The 16,261-nt window shown below is 44.0% G+C and overlaps 1 protein-coding gene across 3 annotated transcripts in view; it reads left to right on the forward strand.

The window, feature by feature from the left end:
- The first annotated feature begins 270 nt into the window (after positions 1 to 270).
- Positions 271 to 16,261, forward strand: part of SORL1 (sortilin related receptor 1) — a 152,117-nt gene continuing 136,126 nt past the window's right edge. The window contains exons 1-2 of one of the 3 annotated variants that reach the window (XM_016161276.2): positions 271 to 777; positions 16,095 to 16,211. In XM_016161276.2, coding sequence (XP_016016762.2) covers positions 502 to 777; positions 16,095 to 16,211 — 393 coding nt within the window. In that variant the 5' untranslated portion in view covers positions 271 to 501. The remainder of the gene's footprint in view (positions 778 to 16,094; positions 16,212 to 16,261) is intronic. The other 2 variants (XM_016161275.2, XM_016161274.2) reach the window with 2 other exon arrangements.

Raw genomic sequence — 16,261 nt, forward strand, 5'->3', positions numbered from 1 at the left:
GTGGGGGTGCGGAGAGGGGAGGTGGCGGTGGTCATGTGGCGGGACAGGGGCTGAGGACGACCTCGACACGATTTAGGAGGCAACTAACCCCAGAAGAGATGAGGGGGCCCCGCACAACTCTTGACTGCTGCAGGGTGAACGAGTAGGTGCGTCCGCGGCGAGGAGGAAGGGGACGCACCATCGCGAGCACTCATTGCCTTGACTTCCCCATCCATGGGGGGAAGTAAAGGGGGAGGGGCTGGAGTCGCCTCTGAGGCCGTAGATCGGAGAAGGTGCGCGAAAGGGACGCGGTTGCCCGCCTCACACGTGACGGCGCTGGGCCGAGCGAAGCAGGTCTGTGGGCTGCAGAGGCTGCAGGCACAGCGGGGCGACTGCGAACGGCGCGGGCGGCCTGGAAGCCCCGGGAGCGGCGTGCGCGGCCACGGGCCCGCAGCTCTCCTGGCCTCGTACTGCACATTCTCTCCTGGCGGCGGCGCCACCTGCAGTAGCGTTCGCCGGAACATGGCGACACGGAGCAGCAGGAGGGAGTCGCGACTCCCCTTCCTATTCGCCCTGGTCGCGCTGCTGCCGCCGGCGGCTCTCTGCGAGGTCTGGACGCAGACGCTACACGGCGGCCGCTCGCCCTTGCCCCAGGACCGGGGCTTCCTCGTAGTGCAGGGCGACGCGCGCGAGCTGCGGCTGTTGGCGCGCGGGGACACCCGGGAGGCGGACGGGAAGCAGCTCCGGAGGAGACGGAGCGCTGTTCTGCAGCCCGAGCCCATCAAGGTGTACGGACAGGTGAGCAGTTTGCAACCTACCTTCTAGTCCTTTCCTCTCCCTGCACTTCCTCATCCCCGTATCCATCCTTTGCAGTCACCTCCAGGTGCAGGCACCTCTGGGGACTTCCCGGCTTGCATTTGTCCTCCTCCCCCCTCCCATGAGTACAGCAGTCAGCACTTGAATTGCATTGTTTTTTTCCCCTTCTTCCTGTCCATTTAAGCAACGTTTTCCAGGTAACTGGAGGGGTGCAGTGCATACTTCCCCAAAGTGAGTGCTGACCAGTGTAGTTTACGATAGGTATAGGAGGGGTGCACCTTCATTTTGCGTGTGGATAAAAATCCGGCTTTCTTTAGTGTATCACCAGTTGGCAGTGGAGACGAGCACCCTGCAGTTGTAGTACACTTACACAGAACATTAAGAGGAGGGGGTTTCCGCACTTAGCATTTATAACCACAATTAAGGTGAGCAAACCGGAAAGCTTGACTCTCTTGATATAGCCCAGAGGAGTGTGTGGGTGGGTGAGCTTCTATCCGTTCCACCTCCCCTTCAAGCTATTGACTTTGTTTTGGACGAGAATATCCCTCATGACACTTGGGGATTTGAAAGACTGCAAGAATTTGGTTAGCATGAATATTCTGTAATATATTTCTATCTAGTCAATAGGTTTATTAGATTGTAAGTAACATGAATTCCACTTTTATGACCAGGCTTACTGCTAGGATTTGCAAATGGCATTTACGGGTTAGTATCATTATTGGCAAAATTAATTTGTCTCTTATGAGCTTATGAGACTCCCAGCCTGGTGGTTATGATTGACATCAGCAGAACTAGAAGGTCAGCGGGGGAGAAAAAGTGGTACCAGTGGAGGTGATAAATTACATGATTTCTAGAGTCAAAATGCTCTTTTAAAGTAAAAGTTAAAGGATTAGAAGTTTTGTCTCTCTTCGCTGATTTTCCTTTAGTCATTTTTTCAGGAAATATATAGAGTTAAATATTCAACCTTATAACCCATCTTACTCTGTTGTGTCATTTTGCTGATGAAGAAACCAAAGCCGGGGAAAGTGAAATGACTAGCCCAAGATCTCTTGGGGCAGCGTTATCTGCTCTTTAGCTTTCGTATGCATTATTTCAATGACCTCTGGGTAATCAAATGGTTTCATTATCCTTATACAATGCTTCTTAAATACCTACTTTTAACTCCTACAACATTGTGCGCGCGCGCGCGCGCGCACACACACACACACACACAGAGCTATACAGGGGGAAAGGATGATGAGTGAGTGGGAGCATTTGACTTCCATCTACCATCAGCCCCAAACCCCCCCCCCCCGCCCCCCGGGCAGAAGTTTGTGCCAGTGGGCATGTAATTACTGGTGGGCATGAGCTGCTGGAGCCTTCCTGCTCAGTTCTGGGTCCAGATCCTTATTCTCTTCCCTATCCCCATCTGAAACTTCTTTTTCATATTGTTGAAAATAAGTCAGCAATGTCCTTGCTCTCAACTGGGATGCCATCATCTTGATGCAGCAGAATGGAGAAAGAGAGGCTCCCTTATTCCTTGAGTCTTCCCAGTCAGCCCAGCTCTGTTGTGGGCTTGAATCAGCACTCTTGGGGCTGGAAGTGGGAAGAGGTGGGAGCTCATGTCCCTTGCAGCTATAGTTCTGGCTGAGGGAAGAGCTTCCTGGTCTCAAAAATATGCATGCAGGTGCCATTTCTTCCTTGAGTTTGGTTTGGGAAAGCTCCTGGGGATTTGGAGCACGTTAAAGATGAACTGTGTTATCACTGAGAGTCACTCCAAAATCCTTGGCTTTTATAGTCCTGAGCCAGCCAGATTGAGTTTTGTTTAGTTGAAGGATGGAGAACTAGCAGTCCAACAAATAAGAAGGAATTCCTACTAAAAGTGAGGTAGGGCAGTGTTTTTTTTTTTTCTAAGGCTACCTTTCTATGGCATTGTTCTCTGTTGCCCTGGGGGTAATAAAAATAAAATTAATTTGAATTTTTAAGGATTTGAGTTACAAAAAAGGAAGATCTTCCTGGTACTGGGCTTTCTGCCATGGGCACTATTTGGTGCAGATCCTTCGGACTGCAAGCTCAGGAATCAGTGACTGAAGGGGCCTGGCCTGCCCCTCTTTGAGCTCTGGAGTAATTCACATCTATTTGGAATGACCTTTTTGGCAAAGGTGACTGACCATTTGCCTGTTTTAGCTGAGACAGATCTGGTTTATAATTTGTACATGCTGGTTATGGAAAGTACTGCCTTTACTTTCAGAAGTGTGAGGATGTGGACTATAAATTATATGGCCATCCTATTTCTAACTCAAAACTAAGTTACACTTTATACTCCCTCCCGTTTAAACCTATGGAATTGCAATGTTTTTCCACAGTATCACTTGAATTGAGAGTGGTTCTATATAGAGATGGGGCTGGGGAATATTTCATTCCTGCTTTTAGAAAACTTATAATTTAAGGAGGAGATAAAGCAGATGTAAATACAGGCATGTAAGTGAAACAAGTGGAAACTAGTAAACTAAACATGGATATAATAAACCAGTCACAAGTCTACAGTGGGGTGTTAGTGGGTTGTGTTATATAGGAGGGCATGGGAGATGGAGTGATAAGGGGTCAGTGGGCTCCAATACCCTCTGACCTCTGAATGAGGTGAAGAGGATGCCTGGCGGTACAGATTGAGCTGCCTGAACAAAAAGTCTGAGGCGCGGTGATGTTAAGGCAATAGCTTCAGGGAGCAAAGAAGTCTTTTACCGTTATATCCTGTATCTGAGAAAAGAGCCCTGTGTTGTAGTCAGTTCTTTTTCTCGGGCTCTGCTAACTTATACAATCAACTAGGCATGGTTTTTCGACCATATTCTTCATGTTTTCAGTGTGGGAGTCTGGGTTCTGCCATGACTCCTTAAAGACATGTTTGTAATAATGAAATATAGTAATAGTGGTGAAAATAATCTACTATCAGATATTAAGACTTACTTTTCTTCTCAGGTTCAAAATTGAGAAGTTGAAAAACTTCTAAAAAAAGACCACTCCATGAATGGGGATTTTGTAATTCTTACCACACTGAATTTATTCTCGATTTCTTCCTGTCAGCTCCATGCCTTTGTACAGTCATACTTGCTTTTTCCTCTGCCTGAAATGGTCTTCTCCTCTCTTGTCTTTGCCTGGAAAACCCCTATTCCATTCTTCAGCATCCAAGGAATACCTCCTAGTATTCGCAGGCTTTAGTGGGAACAGTTTTTTTGAGCTCAGGTACAGCATTTACTGCCTTATGTTGTACTTGTTTAACTGTTTCATCTCCCTATCTGCTCCTTGAGAGCAGAGGTCAAGTTTTTCTCTTCTCTGTGTCCCTGAGGCTTGGGAGACCCTTAAGGATTATTGATGGACCTACTGAACACCTGGAAGTAGAGAAGCCTGGAGGGTAGGAAGCAAATCTGAGTTATAGAAGAGATATTTATAAGGGGGGCAGTGGTGAGTTCACAAATGGAGTGTAAAAATGAGTTGGCTTCCTCCATGGTGAGGAGGATGGTGGATAGTGGAGCCCTGATTTTCCTGTGATATCCTAGGGGTTATTTTGAGCAACATGCTGTGATTCTGTTGTACATAATTCTCCCTTTTAGGGCTCTCTTGGTTATTGCTAATAGTACTGTTTTGGGGAAAAGTCCTTTGGAATGAGGTGCAAAGCCTAACAGGATTTACAGGTTTATTTTCCTTCCAATGAGCTCTGTCCTCATAATTCCTGCATTTTAGAGAACAGGGAATATTCGGTGTCTTGATTTGAGACTGAAAATAAAGTGTATGTTACAGCACGATTTCCTTGGACAAAGAGCCTCCTTTGGAGGTGGAATACTTTTAGCTTTAGATCTCTTTTGAGTAGATTCTTACACGATACAGTTGATTGGGAAAGAATTGTTTGGTTGATTTTGAAGTTAGGATGTTTGACCTGAATGCTTCCACGAGATGAAAAGGCAAAGCATTTGCTGTTTCAAGTTGGCTTCTAAGTAGGTTAAGAGTTGTTTGGCATGTTGGGTTGGCTTGATAAGGGATGTGACCTTGAAAAACTTCCTGGTTCCACTTGGCATCTCTTCTTATTGCATGCAGTTCTTTGCTCAGTCTCTGGCTACTGTTTAGTTCATTAGTAGCTTGCTTGTTTTGGGTATGGTGGGTGATGACTTTCAGAGGTGGAAAGAATGGGAGGTAAAGGGGGCAGGGATAGGAATGAGGAGATAGAGAATTAAAGGGATGAAATGAAAAGCTATCCAATTTGTTTATTTAGTCTTCAATGGGTAATATATATGTACAAAACAAAATTTGGACAAAAGAGTATGTATTGAGAAGTAAATGTCCCTCCCTCCTGTGTCCCCCATTCACATAATGAACTTTCCCAGTTGGTAACTGTCGTCATCAATTTTTTTTTTTTTTTGTATATTCTTCCAGAACTGTTCTACACATATATAACATAGATGTACATAAAATTTACTAATTGAAATTTTGGTGGCTTTCTGTTACCTTAATGCCTGATATCATGAATAATGAGATTAACTCTAGCTCCAAAATATATTTATGGCATTATGACTGTCAATTGGAAGGGAGTTACCTGAAGTGTCATAGCAGAAAATAGATCATTACTTTTTCTCCAGACCAGGTGAAAGAAATGTCATTCTCATTTCACTTGGAGGGTTCCTGCAGGCCAGGAGAGCAGCAATATGTAGTTCTTTCATAACTTGGAAAAATGCTGGAGGATATTTCCCTAGGGTCATAGAGCCCAGATTTGGAGTATACCAGAATAGAGAGATCATGGATCTTGGTTTTAATTCATGTTCTTTTCAAGAATGTTTTCTTATAGTCTGAATAAAGTTAATGGTACTCTTAATAAATTGCTTTGATACCTGGGATCCAGGAGGCAGAGCCTAAAAGCAACTAACATCCTAAAGCAAAAGATAGATGTTATAGGAATATTTTATTGTCATATTTTGGTCTATTCCTCCTTAGAGATGACAACCATCTTTGCGTTGTTATTGTTTAATCCCATGGCCAGAGATAGATAGAGCCAGCTTTATATTGTCCACATAGGAACATTCTAATAATCTGGAGAACAGGTAATCCAAAAATAAGCTATTTGCCTTTTTATATTTATTTAGTCACTTTTTAAAAACATAACGTTACCTTTCTAATTAAATTTTGCTTAGGCAAATATGAAAATGAGTTTGCATTTTTTGAGCAACTGATAATGTGAAATGGCTGGCATAAATGTGCTCAGGAACAGCCAGTTTGGAGTTTACAATTTTCCACAATTCAGATGCAGATAATTAAGAACTGACTGTGTGGAAACGTATTAAAGCTGAGGAGTTACGTTGATATTTAGATTTAGTTGTGGTGGAAACTAAAGGAGAGCTCGCTCACTCTACTTTGGTTTGAGTATTTGGGGATTAGTATTTTTCCAGAAGTGATCTGGTCGGCAGAGGGAAGGCATTCTTTTTGTTGGTGAGCACAGAACCTACCTATGCATTCTCTAGGTATGCTGGAATCCACCGGCACATTGCATATTCAGTACAGCCACATAGATGCAAAAATTTATTTCCCTCAGTTAATTTCGATTTAATTTATCGGTTTATTGACTTGTGAACCTTAGGCCTTCAAAGAAGTGGCGTGGCTGGTGATGATATAAATCAGAGAAGGCAGTGTGGGCTGCTGATCAAGAGCAAGATTTGGGTTTCACCGCATGTTATTGTGAGACTCTTGTTTTCTTTATTGCAACATAAAGAATGCTTTGGGGTGGATTTCATAAAAATAGGATCAGGACCATGATAGTGAGTTAAAAATAATTAGAAAATTCTGTTATCCATTAGAAAGTTAATAACAATGGTAACACTCATGATCGTATCACTGATACTATATGAGAGCCTGATGATCCTATCTTCCTGGCTTCATGACAGATCTAATATAGCGCTCTTTGATAGATCTTTCTGCGATGATGGAAGTATTCTCTATCTGTGCTGTCCAGTGTGTCCACTAGTAATATATGGCAGTTGAGTACTTCAAATACGGCTGGTATCACTGAAGAAATGAATTTATTTTCTTTCATTTAACTTTAATCCCTTTAAGTTTAAATAGCCACATGTGCCCCTCTCTACTGTATTAGACTGTATAGCTTTCACAGATTGTGGGGAGTCTCCTCTTCCCAATGGTAGGCAACCTCTACTTCGGCCAGGAGAGAAGCTGTAGTTACAGCAAAAGCCTGCATTTGTTTTCACCACAAACTGGAGAGAAAGCAAAAGTTGAGGGGCTGTAGTGTAAATCCCAGGTTTTGGTGGCTGCTGACTGCCAAGCTGAGTGGTAGGAGACGGTGGCCTTTATTTCCTAGATTGGAATGTATATGGGGTCTGTGGAGGGTCTGGCAGGTTTAGTGTTCATTTTAGAGGATACCTCTGCACTGTTACCTCTTTCCAGTGCCTTGAGCAATGAAGGCCGACCTCTATGTCTTTACTTCTGATATGGTTTGCACAAACAGCCTTCTTGCATGGCCTTTGCTGAGATGGTGTGCAGACCCTGCAGGTCAGTTTGGCCGTAAAAGATGTAAACAGTGCTTTAACAGTGAAGCCATCTTCCCATCCCTGTACTGTGCCTCCTATGCTCTTGTTGACTTGCCTCCATGTAGCTGGGTCTGTCTTTCATCCCTGCAACCTTTCAGGCTGGCATGAAGACAAATAGCACTGGCGTGTGGTCTTCATCACTGCATATAACCCCGCTTCCCTTTATTTAGCATGCCACTGCTGTTGCTGCCACTGCAGGCTCTTGGCTAGGAAAATCGGGACCCTTCATGATGATTTATCTCCAGTTCCCTGAATTATATTGAAAACACAGCTACAAATTCTCAGAAAGGCAGGCTGATGTGATTATATCTCAAATCTGAGTGGCAGATAAGAGCAATGATAAGATGGATGTGTATCAAATGCTTTTCATGTCCTGTAAGGGCCAATGTGCTGTTGATCATCTCCATTTTTTTTTTTTTTTTAAATGAAGAAGGTAACTAACGTTGCTACTCTTATTTAGAAAAGAGACCAGCCTATGGAGTGGAGACCCATTTCCCCCAAATAACTGGATCAGAGGTGGGCAGATGGCTAGTGTGATTCTTATGTGAAATAAATATGGGTTCGAGCTAATGAGTGGGTCCTGAATTGGGATTTTCATGTTAGTTGGTACTGAGGTGAGATCCATTCTGCCTTGATGGGCTGGGGAGCTGAATAGTGTCATGAGGAAATTTTTAACTCTTAGGAAACCCCTGTGCCCAGAAGAAATTGAGAAAAGCTGGGATGATCTGATTGAGCATGGAGGGCCAAGGTTAAAAGCAACTTTAGGAGACAAGCTAGTTTAAGGACTGTCACTGGGAAGACTCAGGGGTGCTTATGAGATGAGCCTTATGTAGGGCAGGAGCCCGGATAGTTAAGGACACTGTTTCTCTATTAGCCCAGGGGTCACATGCGAGACTGTTCCATGTAGGTCTGCCCCTGGGACCTGGGAAGAAGGACTAGTGCTGGCTGCCCAAGGATGTTAGAAGAGGAACCTGCTGATGGTAGGATGTGGGGACAGAGTGGAGGTGGGTGAGTAGCCTGTGAAACTGTGGCAGTGTTTGGAAGAAACTTGAAATGTTTAAATCCGTGCTCAATTAATTGAGTAACATGAGATTCTATAACTATAACTTACCTCATCTGTATATATTTAGTTCCCTGAAGTTTTCTCACTGAGCAGTTAAAAAAAATCTACAATTAACCGGGAATGTGGTTTGCTGAATTTGGCAAGGTGTGCTGCTGCTGCTGGAGATGTAAGGATTACTGCAGGAACAAGGCTTTGAATCTACAGGAGAAAAATTAAGTGGTGGGTGTGGAGAGTTGGGTAGAGGTGAAAGGGTTACCAACAAAGAGTTGTGGAAGTTAAACTAGGAGTTAAGCTGGTAGAGGGGTGCATGAGGAGCTTCTGCAGGGTGCCTTGCCCCGCCTAGGAGTTCAGGAGCAACCATTTTATTGAGAAATTGGCCACGCTGTTGGTTGATGTGCCTTCTCTTCTCCACTGGCTTTCCCTCACAGTTTGGTAAAGAAGCCACTGGTAAGGTTTGAGGCCTTTGGTTCTGGAATGTAATGTTTCCCTTTAGGGTGAGGAAAATGCTAGAAATGAGTGTCACCACTGTGCTGGAGCCTTGGGAACTGAAGTTGGGTTTCTCCGGCTTTCTGAGCTTGGCTGTGGCTGAAGACTGCCAAAGTGCTGCACTTGGCCATGAGTTCTGAGCTTGACTGAGGCATGCAGTTTCATCATTTCATGTATGCCATTGCTTGGTCTTCAGCTTCGGTGTTCCAACCCTGGTGATGCTCGTGTTAATTTTTTATATGGTGCCATTGTGTGTAGAATGGCTTATTTGAGTATCAAGACTATACCAATAACAAAAGGAAATAATGTTTTAGCATTTTAAGGTTTATGGATAACATAACATTTAATTCTTATGAGTCCTATAAAATTGGGAAGGTAAGGATCATTATTACTCTCATTTCACAGATGAGTATCTTGAGGCTCAGAAAGGTGAAGTGATGTAGCCAAAGTTACACAGCCAGTAAATCATAGAGACCAAGATCCAAAGCCAAGCCTCTGACTTACTGTGCCACATTTGCCTCTTACCAATATTCCAATGAAAGCTTTGCTTTCAGCCAGGGATCCACTGCCTTTTTGACTGTGAACTCTCTTTTCTCCTTTAAAACCTCAAGATCTCGTATAATTCTACCTTCTTTTTGGCTCTTCTGGCTACACTAATTTTCTTTTAACTTTTCAAATGTGACTCGTCCTGATTCTTTTCCCCCACCCTCCTCCCTGGCTCTTGCTGTAGGTCTTATCCTCAGTGCAGCCATGCTCTCTCCCATACATGCAATTATACCTCCCTCCCCCAAAGTCTGCTATTTCCTAACACCGAGCTTAGAATCTGGTATATAGTAATTACTCAATAAATAGCAGAAGCAGGTAGGGGGCTATTCATGGTGAAGCTGCAGAGCTAAAGAGGAGGGTCCAGAAAAGATGTTCTGGAACCTTAAAGAGCTCATAGAAACAGCTTTGGGCTATTAGATGAATCCTCACTTAATGCTAGTCTTGGGTCAGGGCACTCAGCAGCCAGTTAACACTGGTGAGAGGGACTTGCCATGCTCTCTGCCTGTGTACCCTGCCTTGGGCTTGGGTTTGAGGGTGTATGGGACACCAGCTCTGACTCTTTCTTTGAGCTTAACTTTATCTGCAAAATATGGAAGATGGCTTAGATGTTCCTTGAAGTTACTTCTGGCTCCGATATTTTCTTATTTTTCTTACTCACCACCTGGTAAATTAAGGGGTGATTATTTTCAGGACAAAGATTTTTCACAGGTTCTTTTTAATAAGGAGCCCTCATGGAACAGCAAAGTATGCTATTTGCTAAATGACAAAGTGGGGTTCACAGGAGGATATGCCATATAGAGGTCAATAGTGAATAGATTCTATTTGCCAATTGGTCTCTGAGCTGATAATGTAAGTCAGTAAAAATAGGATTATCATTCTTTTGGTAAAGATAAAGGAAAATATGTATATATGTATAATTCCAGTTAAGGAGATTGTAGTGAAATGCTAAGTTTTTTAGCCCAAAGTCATTCTCTCTCATCTGTGGTGGGCATCCTGAATTTATCAGCGAAGTACTTCATGAGTTCTGTGTGCAAAGTGTAGAGAAAACAAAAGTCGAATGAGTGAGCAGAGATTCCATGAACAGGGGCTCAGTGCAGGGAACTCTTAAACTAGATTTCAGCTCTCCTTCTGAGGTAGAGAGTCCAGAGAGGCTAATGAGCTTACTAAATATAGTGAGAACACAGTCTTAACAGAAACTCAGAGGAGTGATTTTCATACCCAGCATTTAGGTTGTGCAAACGGATGATTGGAGAAAACCTGTTATTCTTGGACCTCAGGAGTCTCCTCTTTGGTTTCCTCAGGCCTGTCCTGTAGTTCAGGGGATTTAGCAGCTGCTTTTGTCTCATACTTGAAGGACAGTGTATTTGTTTTATACTTCACTGTAGAATTTTAAAAATGCTTCTTTGTATGTCATTGCTATTGAGACAGAGAAATAAACCAGACTGACTTATTTGTCTTCCTTGTACTGTGTTCTGGAAAGAAGCTCTGCAGGAGTGGTGAGGACTGTAGGCAGTGGTGTGAAGGGCATTCCTAATCTTTGGGTTTGATCGATGCGAAAGAAGTAATAGCAGAAGAAATTAATAAAGATGATGTGTGACCCATTCCAGTAAGGGCCACCATCTTCCTGAATAAGCCTTAATAGTTTATGGTTTCAGATTTGCAACACTAATTTCCCCCAGAAGGGCTCTGTGTGCTCTTGACAGGTAAGAAATGATTAAAGAGCCCTACTGGGTGTCTGGCACCTAGTAGGCCTCAGTGCATATGTAAACTGTAAGTGAATGCATGAGCAATCAGAACCTTTATACAACTGAATTTGTCCTCCCTTCTATTTATAACAGCCCAGAGCTTGGTGCTTGGGTGGCAGCATATTTTCTCCCTTACTCTGAATAATAAGGCAAATCCATTTAACCTCTTTGGAATGCCAGGGTGTGTTGGGGGGCTGAGAGACAACACAGACTGAGGTGTGAGGTGTGTCAGCTTAGGGGTGGTGATGATTGTTGTAAGCTGGAAATGGATGCTAGTGCTATCTCTAACCCTGAGGCCATTTCTCCAGCCAGGGACCAGGAATCAAGAGGCCTGTGTGGATGCTGTGTCTCTGCAGATGCTGCTGACAGCACTTTGAAGGGTTGCTTTGGCCAGAGACTCACTACTTGGTCTGCCTCCTCTCTGACTCATTTTAGCTGCATATTTTGGGTACACGAAGGATCCAGATTAGAGGAAAGGAGCGCTTCCTTAGAGTAGGAGCTCCTAGTTATTAGATCAGCACTTGAGAAGTTAATGTTCTTTACTGGTTATGGAGCCTTAAAAAAAAATGAGACGAAATTCACATAACATGAACTTAACCATTTTGAAGTGAAAAACTCAGTGGCATTAAGCATGTTCACAATGCAGTGCAATCACCACCTATTTAGTTTCAAGTCGTTTCATCACTCTAAAATAAAACCCCTTTTCTTACTCTCCCCAATCACTGACAACTACCAACCTCTTTTCTACCTCTATGGATTTATCTGTTCTGTACATTTCACATAAGTGGTATCTATAATATGTGACCTGTTATTTCTGGCTTCTTTCAATAACATAGTGTTTTTGAGGTTCGCCCACATTGTGGCATATATTAGTAGATCTTGGGATTTTAACATCTACCCAAAATATCCAAAGACAATTCACCTCCTCCCACCCTCCCACCCCCCCCAAAATGAGTTTTCCAGCCACTGTTGTTTAAGTCACAGGTCCTGCTAGGAGGAAGGGGGAAGGACTAGATTCATCACTTTCCAAATAAACTGAATTAGAGACATGTGCAGTATATCTTTTAAAAAGATTGATTCCTTGGCTCCAGTCAGAGGGATTCTGAATCAGTAGGTCTGGGCGATTCTGTCATCACTTGGATCAGGTGACCTCTGGAAGGTTATCTTGACTCTTAACCACCAATCTGTGAGCCTAGCAGAGGCCTGAAGCACGTTCCAGCCCCTGGTGGCTTGGTGGCTGTTTATGGTGCTGTTTCTGTGCAGAGATTTCTGTGGTGTGTGATTTTTCTCTGTTTGCCTTCTGAGGGGTATCATTGGGCCCCCTCCCTGCTGCTTTTGCAGCTCCAGTTAATTGTATCTCCTTTATCAAGCCAGCTACATCCTGTGAGCTGGAGGTGGAGTGAAAGTTGTTCAGGCCCCAGGGTTGTGGTTATAACTGACTACACAATAGGCTTGTATTCCTGGAAAAGACACTCTCCCACCCTCCTGCCCCATCCCAGACCAGTGTCTTCTGGGTGCCCAACCTTGTCTATTGTGGGACCTTAGTGAGCCAGACTGATGAGAGTGATCTGGAAGCCTGAAGCTACCCCAGAGGGCTGGTCTTGGGGAGAGTATAGGGAAAGGCTAGGGAGAAGTCCCTGGGGATGGAAAAGGACTCAAACAAATCGAAAACCACCCATAAAGTGTCATGATTTAGTCAAGTTCTGCAGGTGTTCTTGATGGCTGGGGGCTGCCCTCAGCCTCTGGTTTCCTGGCCCCTTTCCTTGGAGAGCCAGCTTTTACTTCTTTTTCTTTCTTCTTTGCAGGGAGGTGAAAGTGGAGAGAGAGGGGAGATAAGAGGAAGATGAGGCCAGAGAACAGAATGCATGCCTTTGCGTTAAGCTAATTGCCTGCCTGCTGCCTGCCTGCCTGCTGGCTCTATCATCCTCTCCAAGTCCTAGTCCTAGCCCTTGTTATCCTCCGTTTATGTGGATTCCTGTGGCTGACTCTGGGCTTGTGCTCTGGGGGTTGGGCACCTGAGCTGCTTTGAGGATCAGCCATGCTCAGCCAGAGGCAGTGACTCACCAGGGAGTCACTCCCATGATCAGAATGTGCCCATGCTGACATCTTGCCAAGTAGAGGAGCTGAACTATGTGTGTGAGCTGCTTGGTGGCCCTCGGACAAACCATTTCTTGCCAGGAATTTTTTTTTTCTCCCCACTGGGCTGCCCTTTTACAATCTGTTAGGAATAAAAGGGACATCTGATAAAACGAAAAAGGAATTTTTTAAGAAAGTGTTTCACCAAGCTCGCCTTTTAGGCTTCCTTTGTAAAAAAGTCCCTCGGATGTTCTGATGCTTGTCCTTTGTGATGCTTCCACCCCTTCACTTCTTTTAGGATTGGTCGAAGGGGTCTCATAAATCTCATGTCCTCTAAGTAGAATGACTTCAGCAAGTTGTATTCAGACCTCTTTCCCACTCTGATCACTGATGGCTTTGTAACCATTTCACAGTGTAATTTGATTGTTACCTGCCAGAGGGACTTTTCTGTGGTTGCCCAAATTAAATACCAGTGGGCTTTTTCATCTCAGACTCCGGCTAACGTTGGATGATGATTACTCTAGGTTCCAAATCTTTTATCGTATTGATGTTTGTATAAGTTCTCTGTTTATTCTCCTCTGGTTCTAAGGGTGAGGATATTTTTGGAGAGAAGACTTTTAGCCTGAGTTCCTAGGGCACCTGTGCTCGTAGGCTTCTGATCCACAGGTGCTTCCAGATTCCTTTCAGAGGTGAGGGCTGGAAGGAGAGAAGGGGAAAAATAAAGGCTGAAGTAAGGCATTTGTTACCGGCTGGTGAAGAGTCCCCTGGCTGCTTTCTCCTGGTGGCATTCTGGGTTATATAATTGACTTATTTTCTATTTTTTATTTATACTTCTTGGTTGAGACTTATCTCTCTGGGAATGAGAAGGAACATTTTGGAATTGACATATTTTCCTAAAAAATATCAAGGGTCTTTTTCTTTAAAAAGATCTTTTCAAATATTTTCCAAAAGAATTTGAATGTGGATCAAATTAGATGCAGGTGCTTAAGACCCAAAGCAGAGTAGTAAAGGATTAGCTCCTTTGTCATTCTGTCTGCCAAGTTTGTGGCACAGGTGTTTCCTTTCTCTCTGGTGACATCTGAGAGCATCTCAAGAAGTGGGCAGGGAATGTTAGGGGTGGAGTTAGGAGTGGATGGATAAGAAGGAAAAAGTAGGAGAAAGGCCCTCAGGGCAGGGGAGGGGAGGGTTTCTGCTGCAGAGCCTTGATAGGAAAACAGCTCAGAGGGCAGTTCAGCTGGGGCTTAACGGTTTGCATCAGTCCCAGTGAGTGTGTGTGTGTGTGTGTGTGTGTGTGGTGGGGGGGGGGAGGCGCTGGGGAAATGTACTGGCTGGACTTTGCAGAGGCCGCTCGGAGCCTAGAAGCCCGACTTCCTTCTTCAGCAAGGTTAAAGAGGCCAGCAGAATAGGCTTCCCCCAGACATTGCTTAGCAAGAGGGAGAACACGTGCTCCTAATTTTCAGGGCCTTTCTAACATCAGCTCTCAGAATGTTTGTCATTATGGTCCTTGGTTTGCTCTTCACACAGAGGGGTGCAGGGTATGGCTCAGGTCTTCTAAAATGCCAGCCCTTGAACTGTCATCAGTGTAAAATAGGAAAAACCAAAGTAATGTAATTTTTCATAAAACAAGGACTATCTAAAAGAACTGTTTTTTATTCTGAGATTGTATCTTTCCTCAGGTTTCGGTATAAAAATGTTTTTACTTTAAACAGTGATGATCATTTAGATGGTGGTCATATCGCTCAGGAGGGTTAGGTACATAATAGGTAATTCCAGAAGCTCAGTGGTGTAAATACATTTCCCAAATAAGAGAATTTCAAAGTGGGTGGTACTGATTAGCAGAGGGCCTTCTCCTTGGGGACATGGGCTCCCTCTGTTCTATGGTTTTGCTCTCCTCTGGGACTCCAGGATCTTGAATGCAGCCTGCGGAAAGAAAACAGAAAGCTGCATGGGGGCTGTGGGGCTAGCAGCAGGGACCACCTTCTCTCACATTCCACTGGCTGGAACTCAGCCCTGGGGCCACACCTCCCTGCAAGGCCACCTGGACTGGAGAATCTGTGTTCTTAGGAAGCAGAGGAAACGGATGCAGGGAGCAGATGAGTCAAGCTCTGAAACAGTGGCTTGTTTTGTTTTTCTCCTTACCTGGCAAAAGAGAAGTGGCCAACCAATCTTCTGTTAGCTTTTCTAACTTATTTTCATTTTACTGGTTTATAAAATTCAGAAGCCTGGAAACTACTGCTAGCTATAATCCAAAGGTCATTTCTGTGAAGTCCTAGAAAATATTTCCTTACTTGAGGCACTTCAATACTAACTAAATAAAACTGCACTGTGATGTTTTTCCCTTCTTCCTTGTTATGAGCTAAGGATGAGCAATGCCACCTAGAGGCCAGAGACAGCACTAGTTTGAACAGTGGTTTGAAAGTATGTGTACTTTCCTGTGTACTTTTTTGAATAAGGCAGATGTTTTGGTTTCAGCCTTTGGAGTGCTTGTCTCATGTAGGGAGTAAGGATAAGAATAACCAGAAATTGATTTCACAAAGAACAAAAACAAGCAAAGTAATCAGTTATGCCAATGGGACCCGGAGAGGATTTTCTTTGCAATTTCATTATGTTTCAAATATATAAGGGCAGAGGACCAGTGTTTCTTCTTGGGGAAATTGAATGAGGTGGAATTTGTATAGGGGGAAAAATAGGCCACCTGGGTGCTCCAGATCTAAGAATTTTAGTCTTTTCTGAATGACAAAGGTAGAGAGAGTCTTGCTTTGGAATGTTTATGACCTTACTCTCCATGAGTCTTAATTCCTGCATTGGTTTTCTACCTTTCAGGTTAGTCTGAATGATTCCCACAATCAGATGGTGGTACACTGGGCAGGGGAGAAAAGCAACGTGATCGTGGCTTTAGCCCGAGACAGCCTGGCATTGGCAAGGCCCAAGAGCAGTGACGTAAGTATTGGTGTCTCTACTTTCACTCCTGTGTGCTGCCAATATGTTCT

Source organism: Rousettus aegyptiacus, unplaced genomic scaffold, assembly GCF_014176215.1.
Source record: "Rousettus aegyptiacus isolate mRouAeg1 unplaced genomic scaffold, mRouAeg1.p scaffold_m13_p_5, whole genome shotgun sequence".
Lineage (NCBI taxonomy): Eukaryota > Metazoa > Chordata > Mammalia > Chiroptera > Pteropodidae > Rousettus > Rousettus aegyptiacus.